The 17,960-nt window shown below is 51.7% G+C and overlaps 1 protein-coding gene across 1 annotated transcript in view; it reads right to left on the reverse strand.

Annotated features, from left to right (window-relative positions):
* Nucleotides 1-17,960, reverse strand: part of XPNPEP2 (X-prolyl aminopeptidase 2) — a 95,175-nt gene that overhangs the window by 15,378 nt on the left and 61,837 nt on the right. Inside the window, exons 16-20 of the mRNA XM_077286511.1 lie at nt 11,634-11,694; nt 10,576-10,645; nt 10,001-10,105; nt 9,454-9,513; nt 6,934-7,010 (exon numbers count right to left, since the gene is read on the reverse strand). Coding sequence (XP_077142626.1) covers nt 6,934-7,010; nt 9,454-9,513; nt 10,001-10,105; nt 10,576-10,645; nt 11,634-11,694 — 373 coding nt within the window. The remainder of the gene's footprint in view (nt 1-6,933; nt 7,011-9,453; nt 9,514-10,000; nt 10,106-10,575; nt 10,646-11,633; nt 11,695-17,960) is intronic.

Below are 17,960 nucleotides of genomic sequence, written 5' to 3' on the forward strand. Positions count from 1 at the left end.
TTTGTGCAGGAAGATTACTGAGCACCCTACATGTAACCTGCTCAGAATGTAGGACCCCAATGTGAAGATTAACCTCAGCCACAAACTCAGTAATCTCCCCCTGTGGGAGAGGGGTAGCATTGATGGTGACCACCCGGATAGGATGAGGCAATTTTTCGACCGTGAACCCGGCCGTGCGCACAAACTCCTCATCAATGAGATTAGTGGTCGAACCACTATCCACAAAAACAGTGATTGGCAGCTCTCTGCCAGCGACCATAACTCTGGCAGGGAGCATACATTGAGAGACCACCATGGAGGATATGCATAAGCTCAGATTGGCCTCCTCCACTCCCTCAGAGCTTAGTAGTTTTCCGCCGTTGCGCTTTTTTTTTAGAAAACAGAGGACAAGCATTTACATAATGCCCCTTTTTACCACAGCAAAAACAGAGACTCTGCTTCCTGAGCGAGGGGGCTTGATGACGCGACACCCCTGCGATTTGCATAGACTCCATGGGCTCACCTTGGGCAACCTCAAGTGCACCTACAACCTCCCCCATAGGCGGGGTCTCTAGCGCCCCCTGACGCAAACGGCGATCAATGCGGACAACAAGACTCATGGCAGACTCTAGAGAAGCAGGAGTCTCATACATCAGAAGGGCTTGTTTAACCCTTCTCGAAACCCCACATACAAACTGACTCCGCAGCGCCGTGTCATTCCATTGTGAGTCCACCGCCCAGCGGCAAAATTCAGAACAGTAATCCTCCGCCATTCGCTCCCCCTGGCAGAGAGCGAGTATTTTAGATTCTGCTAGAGCCAATCTGTCAGGATCATCATAAATGAGTCCAAGAGCAGAAAAAAAACTCTCTACTGTTAAATGCAGCTGAATCAGAAGGTAATGAAAACGCCCATGCATTATATTCTATGAGAGGGGACTGCATTATATTCCGTGAGGGGGCTAAATTATATTCTGTGAGGGGGCTAAATTATATTCTGTGAGGAGGCTACCCCAATCCTTGCTACATAATTAAGACGTGAATTACCTTATATTATACCCTGATTTTACCGCACAATTGGTGGTCTTTTATCTATTTCTATGTAGCTACATAGTGGGCCCCAAGAATGATTTTCTCTGGTAGGCCCAAGGTGCTCCAGTCCGACACTGCTTCCATCAAAGGTTCACCCACGTCTGCGATACATACCGCCCATTAATCACATGACCAGTTGCTATATATATATATGTGTGTGTGTATATATATATATGCATACACACTGATCAAAAAAATCAGGGGAACACTTAAACAACAGAATATAACTCCAAGTAAATCAAACTTCTGTGAAATCAAACTGTCCACTTAGGAAGCAACACTGTTTGACAATCAATTTCACATGCTGTTGTGCAAATGGAATAGACAACAGATGGAAATTATTGGCAATTATAAAGACACCCTCAATAAAGGAGTGGTTCTGCAGGTGGGGACCACAGACCACATCTCAGTACCAATGCTTTCTGGCTGATGTTTTGGTCACTTTTGAATGTTGGTTGTGCTTTCACACTCGTGGTAGCATGAGACGGACTCTACAACCCACACAAGTGGCTCAGGTTGTGCAGCTCATCCAGGATGGCACATCAATGCAAGCTGTGGCAAGAAGGTTTCCTGTGTCTGTCAGCGTAGTGTCCAGAGGCTGGAGATGCTACCAGGAGACAGGCCAGTAGTACACTAGGAGATGTGGAGGGGGCCATAGGAGGGCAACAACCCAGCAGCAGGACCGCTACCTCCACCTTTGTGCAAGGAGGAACAGGTGGATCACTGCCGGAACCCTGCATAATGACCTCCAGCAGGCCACAAATGTGCATGTGTCTGCGCAAAAGGTTAGAAACTGACTCCATGAGGATGGTCTGAGTGCCTGACGTCCACAGATGAGGGTTGTGCTCACAGCCCAACACCGTGCAGGACGCTTGGCATTTGCCACAGAACACCACGATTGGAAAATTCGCCACTGGCGACCTGTGCTCTTCACAGATGAAAGCAGGTTCACACTGAGCACATGTGACAGACGTGACAGAGTCTGGAGATGCCGTGGAGAGCGATCTGTTGCCTGCAACATCCTTCAGCATGACCGGTTTGGCAGTGGGTCAGTAATGGTGTGGGGTGGCATTTCTTTGGAGGACCGCACAGCCCTCCATGTGCTCGCCAGTGGTAGTCTGACTGCCATTAGGTACCGAGATGAGATCCTCAGACCCCTTGTGAGACCATATGCTGATGCAGTTGGCCCTGGGTTCCTCCTAATGCAGGACATTGCCAGACCCCATGTGACTGGAGTGTGTCAGCAGTTCCTGCAAGATGAAGGCATGGAAGCTATGGACTGGCCCGCCTGTTCCCCAGACCTGAATCCGATTGAACACATCTGGGACATCATGTCTCGCACCATCCACCAACGTCACGTTGCACCACAGACTGTTCAGGAGTTGGCAGATGCTTTAGTCCCGGTCTGGGAGGAGATCCCTCAGGAGACCATCCGCCACCTCATCTGTAGCATGCCCAGGCGTTGTAGGGAGGTCATACTGGCACGTGGAGGCCACACATACTACTGAGCATCATTTACTTGTCTTGAGGCATTTCCACTGAAGTTGGATCAGCCTGTAATTTGATTTTCCACTTTGATTTTGAGTATCGTTCCAAATCCAGGCCTCCATTGGTTAATAAATTTGATTTCCATTGATGATTTTTGTGTGATTTTGTTGTCAGCACATTCAACCTTGTACAGAACAAAGTATTCAATGAGAAGATTTCATTCATTCAGATCTAGGATGTGTTATTTGAGTGTTCCCTTTATTTTTTTGAGCAGTGTGTGTATGTGTATATATATATATATATATATATATATATATATATATATATATATATATATATATATATATATATTGTAGTATGGTGACCCCTGTGGCACGGGAAGGAACCGTGTTGTACTGACCGGGGTCAGAGTTAAAGGAAGAGAGAGACATTGTGTCTGGGGCACCTCTGAGGCCAAGGGGTGTCCAGGAACCCATGAAGGTTGCCAATGGGTAACGGTCTGAAAACCGTGTGTAATGCTGACCAGGGTCAGAGACGAACTGTGGTGGAGTTGAACATGTCCAGATACTGTTCAAACTGTTACTAAGTTCCTGTGGATGTGGTTTGTGTTGTGAGAAATAAACCTAAAAGACTCTGTTTTGATAGAAAACCGTGCCTGAGTGCGTTAATCCCGTGCCAAGCGAGTGTCCCCCAAGACACGAAGTAGGCGCTATGCTACAATTGGTGGAGAATGCGGGCAAAAGCGGTTCCCAAGAAGCACATGTGCGGTGCTGGCTAAGCCAGAGGAGTCGACGGTCTGACAACCGTGTGATACTGATCGGGATCAGTATCACACGGTTTTCAGACCATTACCCATTGGCAACCTTCACGGGTTCCTGGACACCCCTTGGCCTCAGAGGTGCCCCAGACACAATGTCTCTCTCTTCCTTTAACTCTGACCCCGGTCAGTACAACACGGTTCCTTCCCGTTACCTGTGGGTGCCGCACAGGTTCTCGGACACCTCTCTTCCTTAGAGGCATCCTGCAGACATTCACACTCTGTCTTTCCTTTTCTCTGACCCCAGTCAGTACAACACGGATGTCCATCCGTTCCACAGCCTGGTCTGTGCGAGGTCCAGAGCCCCCGCCATGTGCTCTTCAGGGAGCCGACACTCTCAACACATGGGGCTCTCTCCAGGACCTTCCAGCACAGACCATTCAGATCCAGACTCAGAGCCCATGTGACCATCCCTCAGTCACATTATCTAGTACTAACCACTCCCACAGGTGGGAGTGTGGATGTGTGGCTAGTTTGTCCCGCCCATCTCACACAACTAGCCTAGTAAATCTCCCTTACAACCATACAAACTCTTGAGGGACTACAGGTCCCAGAACAACGACATTGCAACAGACTTACCACGCAGAATCCCTCTGCGACACATATCGGACATTCACAACACTGCCAGTCACTGTTTTACTACCATTATCACAACAGATATGCCTCAATGCATATCCCAAGGAGCACACACAGCGCCCCCTAGCTGCCACAGGGGTCACTATACTACAATATATATATATATATATATATATATATATATATATATATATATATATAGCTATATATATATAGAGAGAGAGAGAAGAGAGAGAAAAGAGAGCACAGCAGCACTATGTACTATGTACTCTGCTACTAATGCTCAAATTTATTTTTTTTTTTTAACTTACAGAGATGAATGAAAATGAAGGCTCTTAGTGCATAAATTGGCAAATTCATGTATGCCCATCAACCACGGCAAGGTGACCTCCCACTGATGGGTCCCTGCTCTACTGTACATGCCTTCCCTTGGACTATCGACCTACAATTTTGGACACTCATGTCTGCTCCTGGGCTAAGCCTACAATTTATGGACAAGTAGAGCTGGTTACGGCCACCTGCAGGTCAATGGGAGGAGTGCAGAATCAGGCAGGATGCAGCCAACATCCAATAGCTAAATATACAAAAAGATTGATCAGTACCTCCCAAGTGTGAACATATGCAAGCTGCCTGGCTGCATTATATAGAAAAAAGAGAGCACAGTGTCCAAAATTGTAGGTTGATAATCCAAGAGAAGGCACATACAGTAGAGCAAGGACCCAGCAGAGGGATGTCACCTTGCCGTGGTTGATGGGCATACATGAATTGGCCAATTATGTGCTAAGAACCTTCATTTTCATTCATTTCCGTAAGTTTAAAAAAAATTTGGGGGGGAAAATATTTTTTTTGAGTGGCAAACTGTAGATTATGTTTTTAACGTTTTTCTGTGTTTTCACATGGCCTAAACTTATACATAGTGCTGCTATGCTCTCTATTTTTCTGTCTCTTCTATCCTGTCGGCTCCTGTGCGCGGCAGAGCAGATGAATTGCCGGCTTCTCATTTATCACGCGGTGTGAGTCACAAAGACATGCGGCATCTTCTTCATGCTGGTCCCATTAGTTTTAGCTCTTTCCCTTCCATTTCAGCTTTTTTCTCCGGACCCCAGACCAGTTTGTTGGGTCCAGCAGAATAATATTCGGCTTTCCCATTGACTTCCATTGGATCCATTATTCGGTACAAATACACGGATATTAGAAAGTATTTGTGCTGATTTTCTTGAATCCGAATATTTCACTATTCCCTCATCACTACGGGTGATGTCTAAACCGGATGGCGCACAGGTCAATGGAACAGGTGATGTTCCCTTCTTATGTAAGAGAGGCCTGAGCGATGAGAGATGGCTGCCAGCATCAGCCCCATCCTCCTCCATACGACTCATGATGGTGGAACATGTCGCGGAGGCTCGGGTTTAGGGTTTAAACCTCTTCAAGCTCTTACTATAAGGTTCAGATGGATGTATTTCATGGTCTGCAGTGGACGGACTGTCTGTGGGCTTCCCAACCTGAACAGGCTCATACTGTATGTGTGTACGAGGTATAAGTTCAGGTCAGTGCAACCATTGCGGTCTGTATACAGACCTCGGCGTACCTGAGTCGCCCACCAGGGCAATGGGGTACTCAGTACCGGGTCCGGTACTCACAGGGGATATCACGGTGGCGGCGACCCGGTCCGTGGCCCTGGGTGCCCATGTTAAAGGAAAAGTCTTTAAAGGGATTTGGTGAATAAAGTTTGTGTTCGTGACGCCACCTGTGGTATTCGGTCAGGGTGACAGACGCTGCTTAAAGGGGTCCTCTGGGGTGATGTTATGGCAGCTAGATGGTATAACTTCCCACAGGTGAAGTATATCCCCAGGGCTCCCGGTATGTAGGTGAAGATGGTGAGTGGTGTAGTAAAGAACGGAGGACACAGGTTTGCAGTCTCTTTACCTGGTTTACTGATGGTAGCAGGCAGCCACAGTCCAGGGCACCAGATCACAGGCAGGGTATGGCCAGCTTGGAAGTGAATTCAGAGTCCCCTTTACCAGGTGCAGTTAAAAGCCTTCCTTCTAGCGCGGTGGTACTGTAGTCCCTTACTGCCTGTGGCTTCTGGTAAGGTCCTCACAGTTCTCTCTGTCCTCCTTGAAGGTGGGACACAAACCCATATGACAGGTGGCTCGAGCCTTTTTATAGGGTCTCTATCACGACCTGGGCTCTATGCACCACTGTATCTCCTGGTTATTAGGGCAGACAGATTACGTGTAGTTCAGCTTTCCTGCTGGTTTCTGCTGTAAGTCTTGGAGTCCCTCACAACTTTAGTCTTCCGGCTACCGGTATCTGGCTTCGCAGGGAGATAGCTCAATCGCAGCTGTCCTCCCCTGGTGTCACTCTCCTGTGCTTCGCTCTCCTGCAGGCTCACTAAATGCTGTTTTTCCTTCTGTACTCTCTCAATCCTGGAGCTGCAGCACCTCTGGGTGCACGGCCCCTCACACGTCTCTCTGCCTCAGACTGCTCCAGTCTGCTGTCTGGCACAAACTGACTGACTTTCCCTCCAGACCAGAATTTTTATATAGGGGAGCCACCCATAAGCAGGATCAGAGCTCCCCCTTCTGGCCTGGAGTGTGGACATGTTGTGTGCTTTGTGATTACCTGATAAAAGGTATCATCGCTTCCAAGCGTGACATCACTCATCCCGTGAGGAAAGCAATGCCACTGTGACAACCAGGACAATGGGGCGTCACATACCCCATCTGAACCAAGCAACAAAGAGATAGAGATTTCAATGGGGTTCAGGTTTTGGTTCAGTTTCGGATGTTGCTCTGGTACCAAACTTTGGAATAAAGTTTGAGTCTGGTACCAGAACCCGGACTTCCACAGGTCCACACAACCGTACTTGTACTTATGTCATTCTTTGTCAGATCCAGCCCATATACACTCTATATACTCTGCGCCCTTATATTATTCTACATAGTGAAAAAAATAGATAAAAAGTGAAATAAAAAAGAAACCTTGGTCTCTGCTTCCACCACCACAGCAATATCCTCAATACGAATCCCAAAATGTCCATCATGATAGTAGCCGGGTTCTAGGAAAGAAAATGAAAGATATAGTGAAGGTGTGAGGGTGCAAAGGCTGCAGTCTCAAAAAGTCACCCCCATTATATCCACAACAGCTTAACCAAAAAGCTGGGGATAGGGTAGAAGCCCCAAGGTAACAGTGCCGGCCACCACACCCCAGTGTAACAGTGCCGGCCAAGGTGCCCCAGTGTAACAGTGCCGGCCAAGGTGCCCCAGTGTAACAGTGCCGGCCACGGTGCCCCAGTGTAGCAGTGCCGGCCACGGTGCCCCAGTGTAACAGTGCCAGCCGCGGTGCCCCAGTGTAACAGTGCCGGCCACGGTGCCCCAGTGTAGCAGTGCCGGCCGCGGTGCCCCAGTGTAACAGTGCCGGCCACGGCGCCCCAGTGTAACAGTGCCAGCCACGGCGCCCCAGTGTAACAGTGCCCGCCACGGCGCCCCAGTGTAACAGTGCCCGCCACGGCGCCCCAGTGTAACAGTGCCGGCCACTGTGCCCCAGTATAACAGTGCCAGCCACTGCGCCCCAGTATAACAGTGCTGACCACGGCGCCCCAGTGTAACAGTGCCAGCCACGGCGCCCCAGTGTAACAGTGCCGACCGCGGCGCCCCAGTGTAACAGTGCCGGCCACAGTGCCCCAGTGTAGCAGTGCTGGCCACAGCGCCCCAGCATAGCAATGCTGACCACGGCGCCCCAGTGTAACAGTGCCGGCCACAGCGCCCCAGTGTAACAGTGCCGGCCAAGGTGCCCCAGTGTAACAGTGCCGGCCAAGGTGCCCCAGTGTAACAGTGCCGGCCAAGGTGCCCCAGTGTAACAGTGCCGGCCACGGTGCCCCAGTGTAGCAGTGCCGGCCACGGTGCCCCAGTGTAACAGTGCCAGCCGCGGTGCCCCAGTGTAACAGTGCCGGCCACGGTGCCCCAGTGTAGCAGTGCCGGCCGCGGTGCCCCAGTGTAACAGTGCCGGCCACGGCGCCCCAGTGTAACAGTGCCAGCCACAGCGCCCCAGTGTAACAGTGCCCGCCACGGCGCCCCAGTGTAACAGTGCCGGCCACTGTGCCCCAGTATAACAGTGCCAGCCACTGCGCCCCAGTATAACAGTGCTGACCACGGCGCCCCAGTGTAACAGTGCCAGCCACGGCGCCCCAGTGTAACAGTGCCGACCGTGGCGCCCCAGTGTAACAGTGCCGGCCACAGTGCCCCAGTGTAGCAGTGCTGGCCACAGCGCCCCAGCATAACAATGCTGACCACGGCGCCCCAGTGTAACAGTGCCGGCCACAGCGCCCCAGTGTAGCAGTGCCGACCACGGCGCCCAAGTGTAGCAGTGCCAGCCACAGTGTCTCCTGTGTGATCACCGACCAGTGACGTCCCCGATATGCTTGATGGAGACAAGTCCAGAGATGCTGCAGCCATGGGAGCAGGTTTAGGTCACACAGACGCCTCACATTAGTGCGAGAATCATGAGACCTGATATAGTCTTGATGAAAATGACTCGGGACAGTTTGGAGAAATGGCCGCACCACTGGTTCCACAACCAAATCAATGTATCCCGAGCTGTTAGTTACCTGGAATGAAGACTAGAGGGGTCCGACTATCAGAAATTATGACCTCCCTACACCATAATCCCGGGAGTAGGACCAGTGTGACGTTCCCTTGTGAACGAGTCTTCATGGCGTTGCCCATGTGGTCTCCAGACCAATCACCAAGTGAGATCTGTCTCTGAAGAGGACGGACCTCCATTCCAGCCTACATTACTGTATTGCACAGCACATGGAGGCCTTTGAAAGCTGAAGTGAATGGAGCAGCTACAGCCGGACGTCCGGCGTATAGCCACGATGTTGTGCAGATGCTCTTGACGCATTGTGTAGACCCTGACGCCTTGGGCTCGGTCAGTAATGTCTAATATCACTGGGCACACAAAGGATCACAGCACAGCATTCTTGTACCCAGACGTTTCGCCCGTGCAGTTTTGCCTCTGTGCACCTCCTGCTTTTTCATTATTCTCCAAACATCTGGGACACGTAATGTTGATCGGAGCAGACATCTGGGCCGACGCTACAATCTGCCGGACTGATAACCGGATCTCTCTGGCTTCTGTCCCTCTCAGTCTGTGACAAGTGGCGATGACAGCACATAGAGAATCAGAGGCAGCGCACAATCTCCCCATAGGACGGGGGCAAATTTACAGATTCCATGTGGATAAATAAAAAAAGTGCTTTCTCTCTGACTCTTATGCTCCTCCCACTTGTCACAGATTGGAGCGAGATACTGTAACGTGTGATCATTTGCAGATCTTGGTGACACCGGCCTCATTCTGCCTGGCCTCGCGGCTCGTCCTTGGTGCGGCTACTTCAGTGTTGAGGAGTGTATCATAGCGTGCCGAGCACCGGACCCCCGGATATATCCAGGACGAAGAGGAATCACCTGCAGAAAATGTCACCGGTCAGAGGCCGGACTCACCGATAGATGTGAACATGCCTTTAGTCAGAGGGATGTTGTTGGTCTGCAGTCCGACCGGCCCTAAAATATCCAGGAATATGGAGAAATAACAACATTGAAGCGAATAAGACGGAGCACGAGTTACAATAGTAATTAATGCACAACTAATATAAATATTATACAGAATAAGAAACTAAACACCAAGAAGGACTTGTTCACATAAAGCATTTATTATGCGTTTTACCATATTTTACCATACCAACAGCAAAATAATGAGATATCTAAATCTCTCATAAAGGAACACTGTTTTTCTTTGCGTTTTCTGACTTGCGATGTGTTTTTATGAAAAACAATATTCGTTCAGTGTTTTTACTGCAGTTTTTTCCCCTTTGAGTCAGTCAAAAAAAATGCAGCTAAAAAATACATCAAAAGCTATGCATAAAAATTATTAAAATGCAGAGAATTTCAGCCATAATCTCACAAAAAAAAAAAAAAAATGATAAAAAGGCTACATGTGAATCTATCCCAACTGCTCCCCTCACTCTGCTGTTCTCAGGGGTTCACTTACATTCATGGACAGCAAAGAAGTTTCCAATCCCATGTCCGGTGCCGTGGCCAAAGTTCAATCCCACCTCCCATAGGGCTTGTCTGGCTATCGATTCAATGGCTCTGCCTGCAAATAAGAAAGCCACAAGCACCCGTCACATGGCCCCCCCCCGTGCAGTGGATCGTTTTGGGTCACTTTTAAGATCATATAAAAAATTAAATAAAAAAATATCAATGGGGAAATTCTAAATTGTTTATCATCAGAACTTTAAGGAATTTATAGCAGGAAACATTTATGATTATTAGGACCCCGACAGGGCCGGTACTTGTTAATAATGGCGGCCAGCAATGGTAGCGCTGTGGTCTCTGTGCTGTAGGTGATGGGTGAGTCACTGAGAACTGGTGCTGTTGAATATTGATACATTGTTTCACCATTTCTGATACGTTACCAGATACCTACCCCCACTCTGCACTATGGCAGGGGGCATGCCGTCACTCTCCGTTACTTAAGGTCAGAGTCATTGTAGCAGTGAGATCCTCCGGATATCAGGATGACAATGGTAACAAAACACATGGAAAGTAATAAAATGAAGATACCGGCAGTGCGAGGTGGGAACACCAGTCTGCTCAGCTCGATGTTCCCCATTAGGACACGTGTATAGGCCTCCTATAGGACAGACATACAACAGAAGTTAGATTTTGGTGTCCTCCAACTTTAGGAATGAAGGTCTCCAGCTTATCTAAGGCCATATGCACATGGAGGTTTCTTTTTTGAGGCAGTCAACAATGATGAGTTTTCAAGAAGAAAAATGCTCCTGAATCTGTGAGATTTTGTTGTACAGTAGTTTTGGAATAGTTATGATTTTTTTAAGCTTTCTGATTGACCAGTTTGGAGCGTTTTCCATCAGGAGTTGCTTCCTAGAAGAGACATTCACTGCCTGCCTAGCCTTTTCTCGTTATTAATTATAGGGGGACCCTACGTAATTATCTTTGTTGGGTCCCTCATTTTAATAACTAATAAAGTATACAGCTGTGAGCTGATATTAATAGCCTGGGAAGCTCCATAGATATTACCTCCCTTCCCAAACTACAAACGTGAGCCCCCAGCTGTCTGCTTTCCCTCTGCTGGTTAATAAAATCTCGGGGATCCTACACCATTTTTTTTTTTCCACAATTTTTTTTATTAATAAAATACATGTACAGTAAGATGCACACACACCGTACTAATTATATACGTGACTGACATGTTTATATCTATGTTTCTGTATCCTTCTATTCTATATATATCTATCTTGAAGAATATTTCCTTTGAAAACTATGTGTAAATGACAGAGAATTACTTTATGTAAAAGCTCATGTTAACATTGCATTGCAATCAGATCACATTCGCATATAAATCGGATGTCATTCGAATGCTAGGTGCTAAAAATTGCATTATACTCGCAAGAAAATTGTATGACCCTCGTCCCACTTTTCTAGCCCTCAATTTTTTATGGTGATGGGTACGAGCTCTTAGCCTCAGACTTTATAGTGTGACAAGAGGAATCATTGTCATCACATAAAGATGATCACATAATCTCTAGGACCGGACGGTGTCGCCCGATTCTTTCCAGAATCCTCGCTGTGGTTATTCTCACTAAGAACAAACATGTCACCTTTTCAAAGTCCGATGGCGTCCCCCAGTGCACCGTCCTGGTGATGTCCGTGGTCCCATCACTGAAAACCAGATGAACAATAAGAGCTTTACAGAGTGAATGTTATTACTGAGTGTCAGGTTCCACCATTACTATCAGCACGACGGCTGAGACTAGAATTACTAATGTTAGTGCAGGAATTACAGTTACGAGCGGCGACTCTACTGCTGATGTTACTATAATTATTATAGTGCTTTGGAACAAAGCACTATACTGTTATTCCACCGTGGTAAACTTCTTCTTATTATTATAGTGCTTTGGAACAAAGCACTATACTGTTATTCCACCGTGGATAACTTCTTCTTATTCTTATTATTCAGTCCGCACGTAATGCGGCCCGAACCGCTAAACTCACAGACTCCAGTGAGGTGTCATTTCGAAGCCAGCGTCCCCAAGAGGTGTGCTAAGTATTTTTCGTGCCGATCGGATTTGTAGTTTTTGCGCAATTTGTGTTTGAAAAAAGTCTTTCAATGCGTTTCAATGGAGAAATTTTCCAATACGTTTATAATGGGCTGGTTTCTGAGGCAATTTCTAAAAATAACTGCCACCTGGCTGATTAGCTCATTGATATGCGCAGTCAGACACAGTTACTATGCCAACGCCTATGAAATCTACATCAGCTCACCAGGTCACAAGTTTTGTCAGATAATATCAGCTCTTAAAGTGACAGTACAGCACAATTCCAAACCACTATCTGTAGTCTTATAATTATTAGACGGTGGCCCGATTCTAACTCATCGGGTATTCTAGAATATGCATGTCCACGTAGTATATTGCACAGCCACGCAGTATACAGTGCAGAGCCGCGCAGTACACAGCGCAGAGCCGCGCACTACACAGCGCAGAGCCGCGCAGTATAAAGCGCAGAGCCGCGCAGTATAAAGCGCAGAGCCATGCAGTACACAGCGCAGAGCCGCACAGTATAAAGAGCAGAGCCGCGCACTACACAGCGCAGAGCCGCACAGTACACAGCGCAGAGCCGCGCAGTACACAGCGCAGAGCCATGCAGTACACAGCGCAGAGCCGCACAGTATAAAGAGCAGAGCCCCGCAGTACACAGCGCAGAGCCACGCAGTATACAGTGCAGAGCCGCGCAGTACACAGCGCAGAGCCGCGCAGTATAAAGCGCAGAGCCGCGCAGTACACAGCGCAGAGCCGCGCAGTACACAGCGCAGAGCCGCGCAGTACACAGCGCAGAGCCGCGCAGTACACAGCGCAGAGCCGCGCAGTATAAAGCGCAGAGCCGCGCAGTACACAGCGCAGAGCCGCGCAGTACACAGCGCAGAGCCGCGCAGTACAAAGCGCAGAGCCGTGCAGTACACAGCGCAGAGCCGCGCAGTACACAGCGCAGAGCCGTGCAGTACACAGCGCAGAGCCGCGCAGTAGAAAGCGCAGAGCCGTGCAGTACACAGCGCAGAGCCGCGCAGTACACAGCGCAGAGCCGCGCAGTACACAGCGCAGAGCCGCGCAGTACACAGCGCAGAGCCGCGCAGTATAAAGCGCAGAGCCGTGCAGTACACAGCGCAGAGCCGCGCAGTACACAGCGCAGAGCCGCGCAGTACACAGCGCAGAGCCGCGCAGTATAAAGCGCAGAGCCGCGCAGTACACAGCGCAGAGCCGCGCAGTACACAGCGCAGAGCCGTACAGTACACAGCGCAGAGCCGCGCAGTACACAGCGCAGAGCCGTGCAGTACACAGCGCAGAGCCGCGCAGTATAAAGCGCAGAGCCGTGCAGTACACAGCGCAGAGCCGCGCAGTACACAGCGCAGAGCCGCGCAGTACACAGCGCAGAGCCGCGCAGTATAAAGCGCAGAGCCGTGCAGTACACAGCGCAGAGCCGCGCAGTACACAGCGCAGAGCCGTGCAGTACACAGCGCAGAGCCGCGCAGTAGAAAGCGCAGAGCCGTGCAGTACACAGCGCAGAGCCGCGCAGTACACAGCGCAGAGCCACGCAGTACACAGCGCAGAGCCGCGCAGTACACAGCGCAGAGCCGCGCAGTATAAAGCGCAGAGCCGTGCAGTACACAGCGCAGAGCCGCGCAGTACACAGCGCAGAGCCGCGCAGTATAAAGCGCAGAGCCGCGCAGTACACAGCGCAGAGCCGCGCAGTACACAGCGCAGAGCCGTACAGTACACAGCGCAGAGCCGCGCAGTACACAGCGCAGAGCCGTGCAGTACACAGCGCAGAGCCGCGCAGTATAAAGCGCAGAGCCGTGCAGTACACAGCGCAGAGCCGCGCAGTACACAGCGCAGAGCCGCGCAGTACACAGCGCAGAGCCGCGCAGTATAAAGCGCAGAGCCGCGCAGTACACAGCGCAGAGCCGTGCAGTACACAGCGCAGAGCCGCGCAGTACACAGCGCAGAGCCGTGCAGTACACAGCGCAGAGCCGTGCAGTACACAGCGCAGAGCCGCGCAGTACACAGCGCAGAGCCGCGCAGTACACAGCGCAGAGCCATGCAGTACACAGCGCAAAGCCGCCGCAGTATAAAGCGCAGAGCCGCGCAGTACACAGCGCAGAGCCGCGCAGTATACAGCGCAGAGCCGCGCAGTACACAGCGCAGAGCCGCGCAGTACAGAGCGCAGAGCCGCACAGTATAAAGCGCAGAGCCGCGCAGTACACAGCGCAGAGCCGCGCAGTACACAGCGCAGAGCCGCGCAGTACACAGTGCAGAGCCGCACAGTACACAGCGCAGAGCTGCGCAGTACACAGCGCAGAGCCACCCAGTATACAGCGCAGAGCCGCACAGTACGCAGCGTAGAGCCACGCAGTATGCAGCGCAGAGCCGCGCAGTATACAGCGCTGAGCCGCGTAGTATACAGCGCAGAGCCCCGCAGTATACAGTGCAGAGCCCCGCAGTATACAGCGCAGAGCCGTGCAGTACACAGTGCAGAGCCGCGCAGTACACAGCGCAGAGCCGCGCAGTACACAGCACGGACACGCGCAGTACACAGCGCAGAGCCGCGCAGTACACAGCGCAGAGCCGCGTAGTATACAGCGAAGAGCCACGCAGAATATAGCACAGAGCCGCGCAGTACAAAGCGCAGAGCCGCGCAGTATACAGCGCAGAGCCGCGCAGTATACAGCGCAGAACGCGCAGTACACAGTGCAGAGCCGCGCAGTACACAGCGCAGAGCCGTTCAGTACACAGCGCAGAGCCGCGCAGTACACAGCGCAGAGCCACGCAGTATACAGGGCAGAGCCGCGTAGTATACAGCGCAGAGCCGCGTAGTATACAGCGCAGAGCCACGCAGTATACAGCACAGAGCCACGCAGTATACAGCGCAGAGCCACGTAGTTATACTGCCCAGTCACGTAGTATATTGTCCAGTCACATAGTATACTGCATATCCCTGTTAAAAAAAAAAAAGAATTAAAATAAAAAAGTTACATACTCACCTCCTGGAGCGGCCGGTATCTGATGGTTGTTGCACCTCCTAGAGCGGCCGGTACACGATGCTTGTTGCACCTGGAGTGGCCGGTACCCGATGCTTGTTGCGCGCTCCGGTCCCAAGAGTGCATTGCGGTCTCACGAGATGATGACGTAGCGGTGTTGTGAGACAGAAAGACGGAAGTGCCCTTAGACAATTAGATAGTAGATTACCCCGCTCACCAATTCGGAACCCGAGAGGCCCGGCCCACCAAATCGGACCCCGAGGGGCCCGGCCCACCAAATCGGACCCAGAGTGACCCCGCCCCTAAATCAGACCCAGAGTGACCCCGCCCACCAAATCGGACCCAGAGTGGCTCCGCCCACCAAATCGGACCCAGAGTGACCCCTTCCACCAAATCAGACCCAGAGTGACCCCTTCCACCAAATCGGACCCAGAGTGACCCCTTCCACCAAATCGGGCCCAGAGTGACCCCGCCCACCAAATCGGACCCAGAGTGACCTCACCCACCAAATCGGACCCTGAGGTGCCCAGCCCACCAAATCAGACCCTGAGGTGCCCAGCCCACCAAATCGGACCGAGTGACCCCACCCACCAAATTGGTCCCTAAGGTGCCCCGCCCACCAAATCGGACCCAGAGTGGCTCCGCCCACCGAATCGGACCCAGAGTAGCCGCGCCCACAGAATCGGACCAAAAGTGACCCCGCCCACCGAATCGGACCTAGATTTACCCCGCCCACAAAATCAGACCCAGATTGACCCAACCCACCAAATCGGACCGCCTGAGGGGCACCCAAGTGTCAAAGTCTTGCAGGGGCAGCCCGGGCACCATTCCAAAGCACTATCTGTAGTTCCTTCAGGAAATACCCATCTAGTTATTTTTCTTATTATTAGGCTTTTTTTCGCAGTTAATGCGGCCCGAACCGCTGAACGCACAGACTCCAGTGAGGTGTCATTTCGAAGCCAGCGTCCACGAGAGGTGTGCTAAGTTATTTTCATGTCGATCGGATTTGTAGTTTTGGCGCAATTTGCATTTGAAAATTGTTTCCCCCTCATTGGAAAGCATTGTTTCAATGCATTTCAATTGGGAAATGTTGCTATACGTTTAAAATGGGCTGGTTTCTGAGGCAATTTCTAAAAATAACTTAACTGCCAAATGCCACCTGGCTGATTAGCTCATTGATATGCGCAGTCAGACACAGTTACTATGCCAACGCCTATCAACTCCACCAGGTCACCGTTTTATCAGATAATATCAGCTCTTAAAGTGACAGCACAGCACAATTCAAAAGGACTATCTGTAGTCTTATTATTATTACAGTATAAAGCGCAGAGCCCTGCAGCATACAGCGCAGAGCCGCGCAGCATATAGCGCAGAGCCCCGCAGTATACAGCGCAGAGCTCCGCATTATACAGCGCGGAGCCGCGCAGCATACAGCGCGGAGCCGCGCAGCATACAGCGCGGAGCCGCGCAGCATACAGCGCGGAGCCGCGCAGCATACAGCGCGGAGCCCCGCAGTATACAGCGCGGAGCTCCGCATTATACAGCGCGGAGCCGCGCAGTATACAGCGCGGAGCCCCGCAGCATACAGCGCGGAGCCGCGCATTATACAGCGCGGAGCCGCGCATTATACAGCGCGGAGCCGCGCAGCATACAGCGCGGAGCCGCGCAGCACACAGCGCGGAGCCGCGCAGCATACAGCGCGGAGCCGCGCAACATACAGCGCGGAGCCCCGCAGCATACAGCGCGGAGCCGCGCATTATACAGCGCGGAGCCGCGCAGCATACAGCGCAGAGCCACGCAGCATACAGCGCGGAGCCGCGCAGCATACAGCGCGGAGCCGCGCAGCATACAGCGCGGAGCCGCGCAGCATACAGCGCAGAGCCGCGCAGCATACAGCGCAGAGCCGCGCAGTATACAGCGCCCACCAAATCGGACCCAGAGTGGCTACAACTACCAAACCAGCGCCTGAGGGGCACCCAAGTGTGAAAGTCTTGCTGGGGCAACCCGGGCACCATTCCAAAGCACTATCTGTAGTTCCTTCAGGAAATACCCATCGTTTTCTCTCTGTTATCAGCCATTCCCCGTACTGCTGTCAGTCTATTTCTCTCTGTTATCAGCCATTCCCCTGTCCTGCTGTCAGTCTATTTCTTTCTGTTATCAGCCATTCCCCTGTCCTGCTGTCAGTCTATTTCTCTCTGTTATCAGCCATTCCCCGTCCTGCTGTCAGTCTATTTCTCTCTGTTATCAGCCATTCCCCTGTCCTGCTGTCAGTCTATTCTCTCTGTTATCAGCCATTCCCTTGTCCTGCTGTCAGTCTATTCTCTGTTATCAGCCATTCCCTTATCCTGCTGTCAGTCAGAGTGACCCGGCCCACCAAATCGGACCCAGAGTGACCCGGCCCACCAAATCGGACCCAGAGTGACCCGGGCCACCAAATCGGACCCAGAGTGACCCGGGCCACCAAATCGGACCCAGAGTGACCCGGGCCACCAAATCGGACCCAGAGTGACCCGGGCCACCAAATCGGACCCAGAGTGACCCGGGCCACCAAATCGGACCCAGAGTGACCCGGGCCACCAAATCGGACCCAGAGTGACCCGGGCCACCAAATCGGACCCAGAGTGACCCGGGCCACCAAATCGGACCCAGAGTGGCCCGGGCCACCAAATCGGACCCAGAGTGGCCCGGGCCACCAAATCGGACCCAGTGTGGCCCGGGCCACCAAATCGGACCCAGAGTGGCCCGGGCCACCAAATCGGACCCAGAGTGGCCCGGGCCACCAAATCGGACCCAGAGTGGCCCGGGCCACCAAATCGGACCCAGAGTGGCCCGGGCCACCAAATCGGACCCAGAGTGGCCCGGGCCACCAAATCGGACCCAGGGTGGCGCCGCC

The sequence above is a fragment of the Ranitomeya variabilis genome, chromosome 2, assembly GCF_051348905.1.
Source record: "Ranitomeya variabilis isolate aRanVar5 chromosome 2, aRanVar5.hap1, whole genome shotgun sequence".
In the NCBI taxonomy this organism is placed as follows: Eukaryota; Metazoa; Chordata; class Amphibia; order Anura; family Dendrobatidae; genus Ranitomeya; species Ranitomeya variabilis.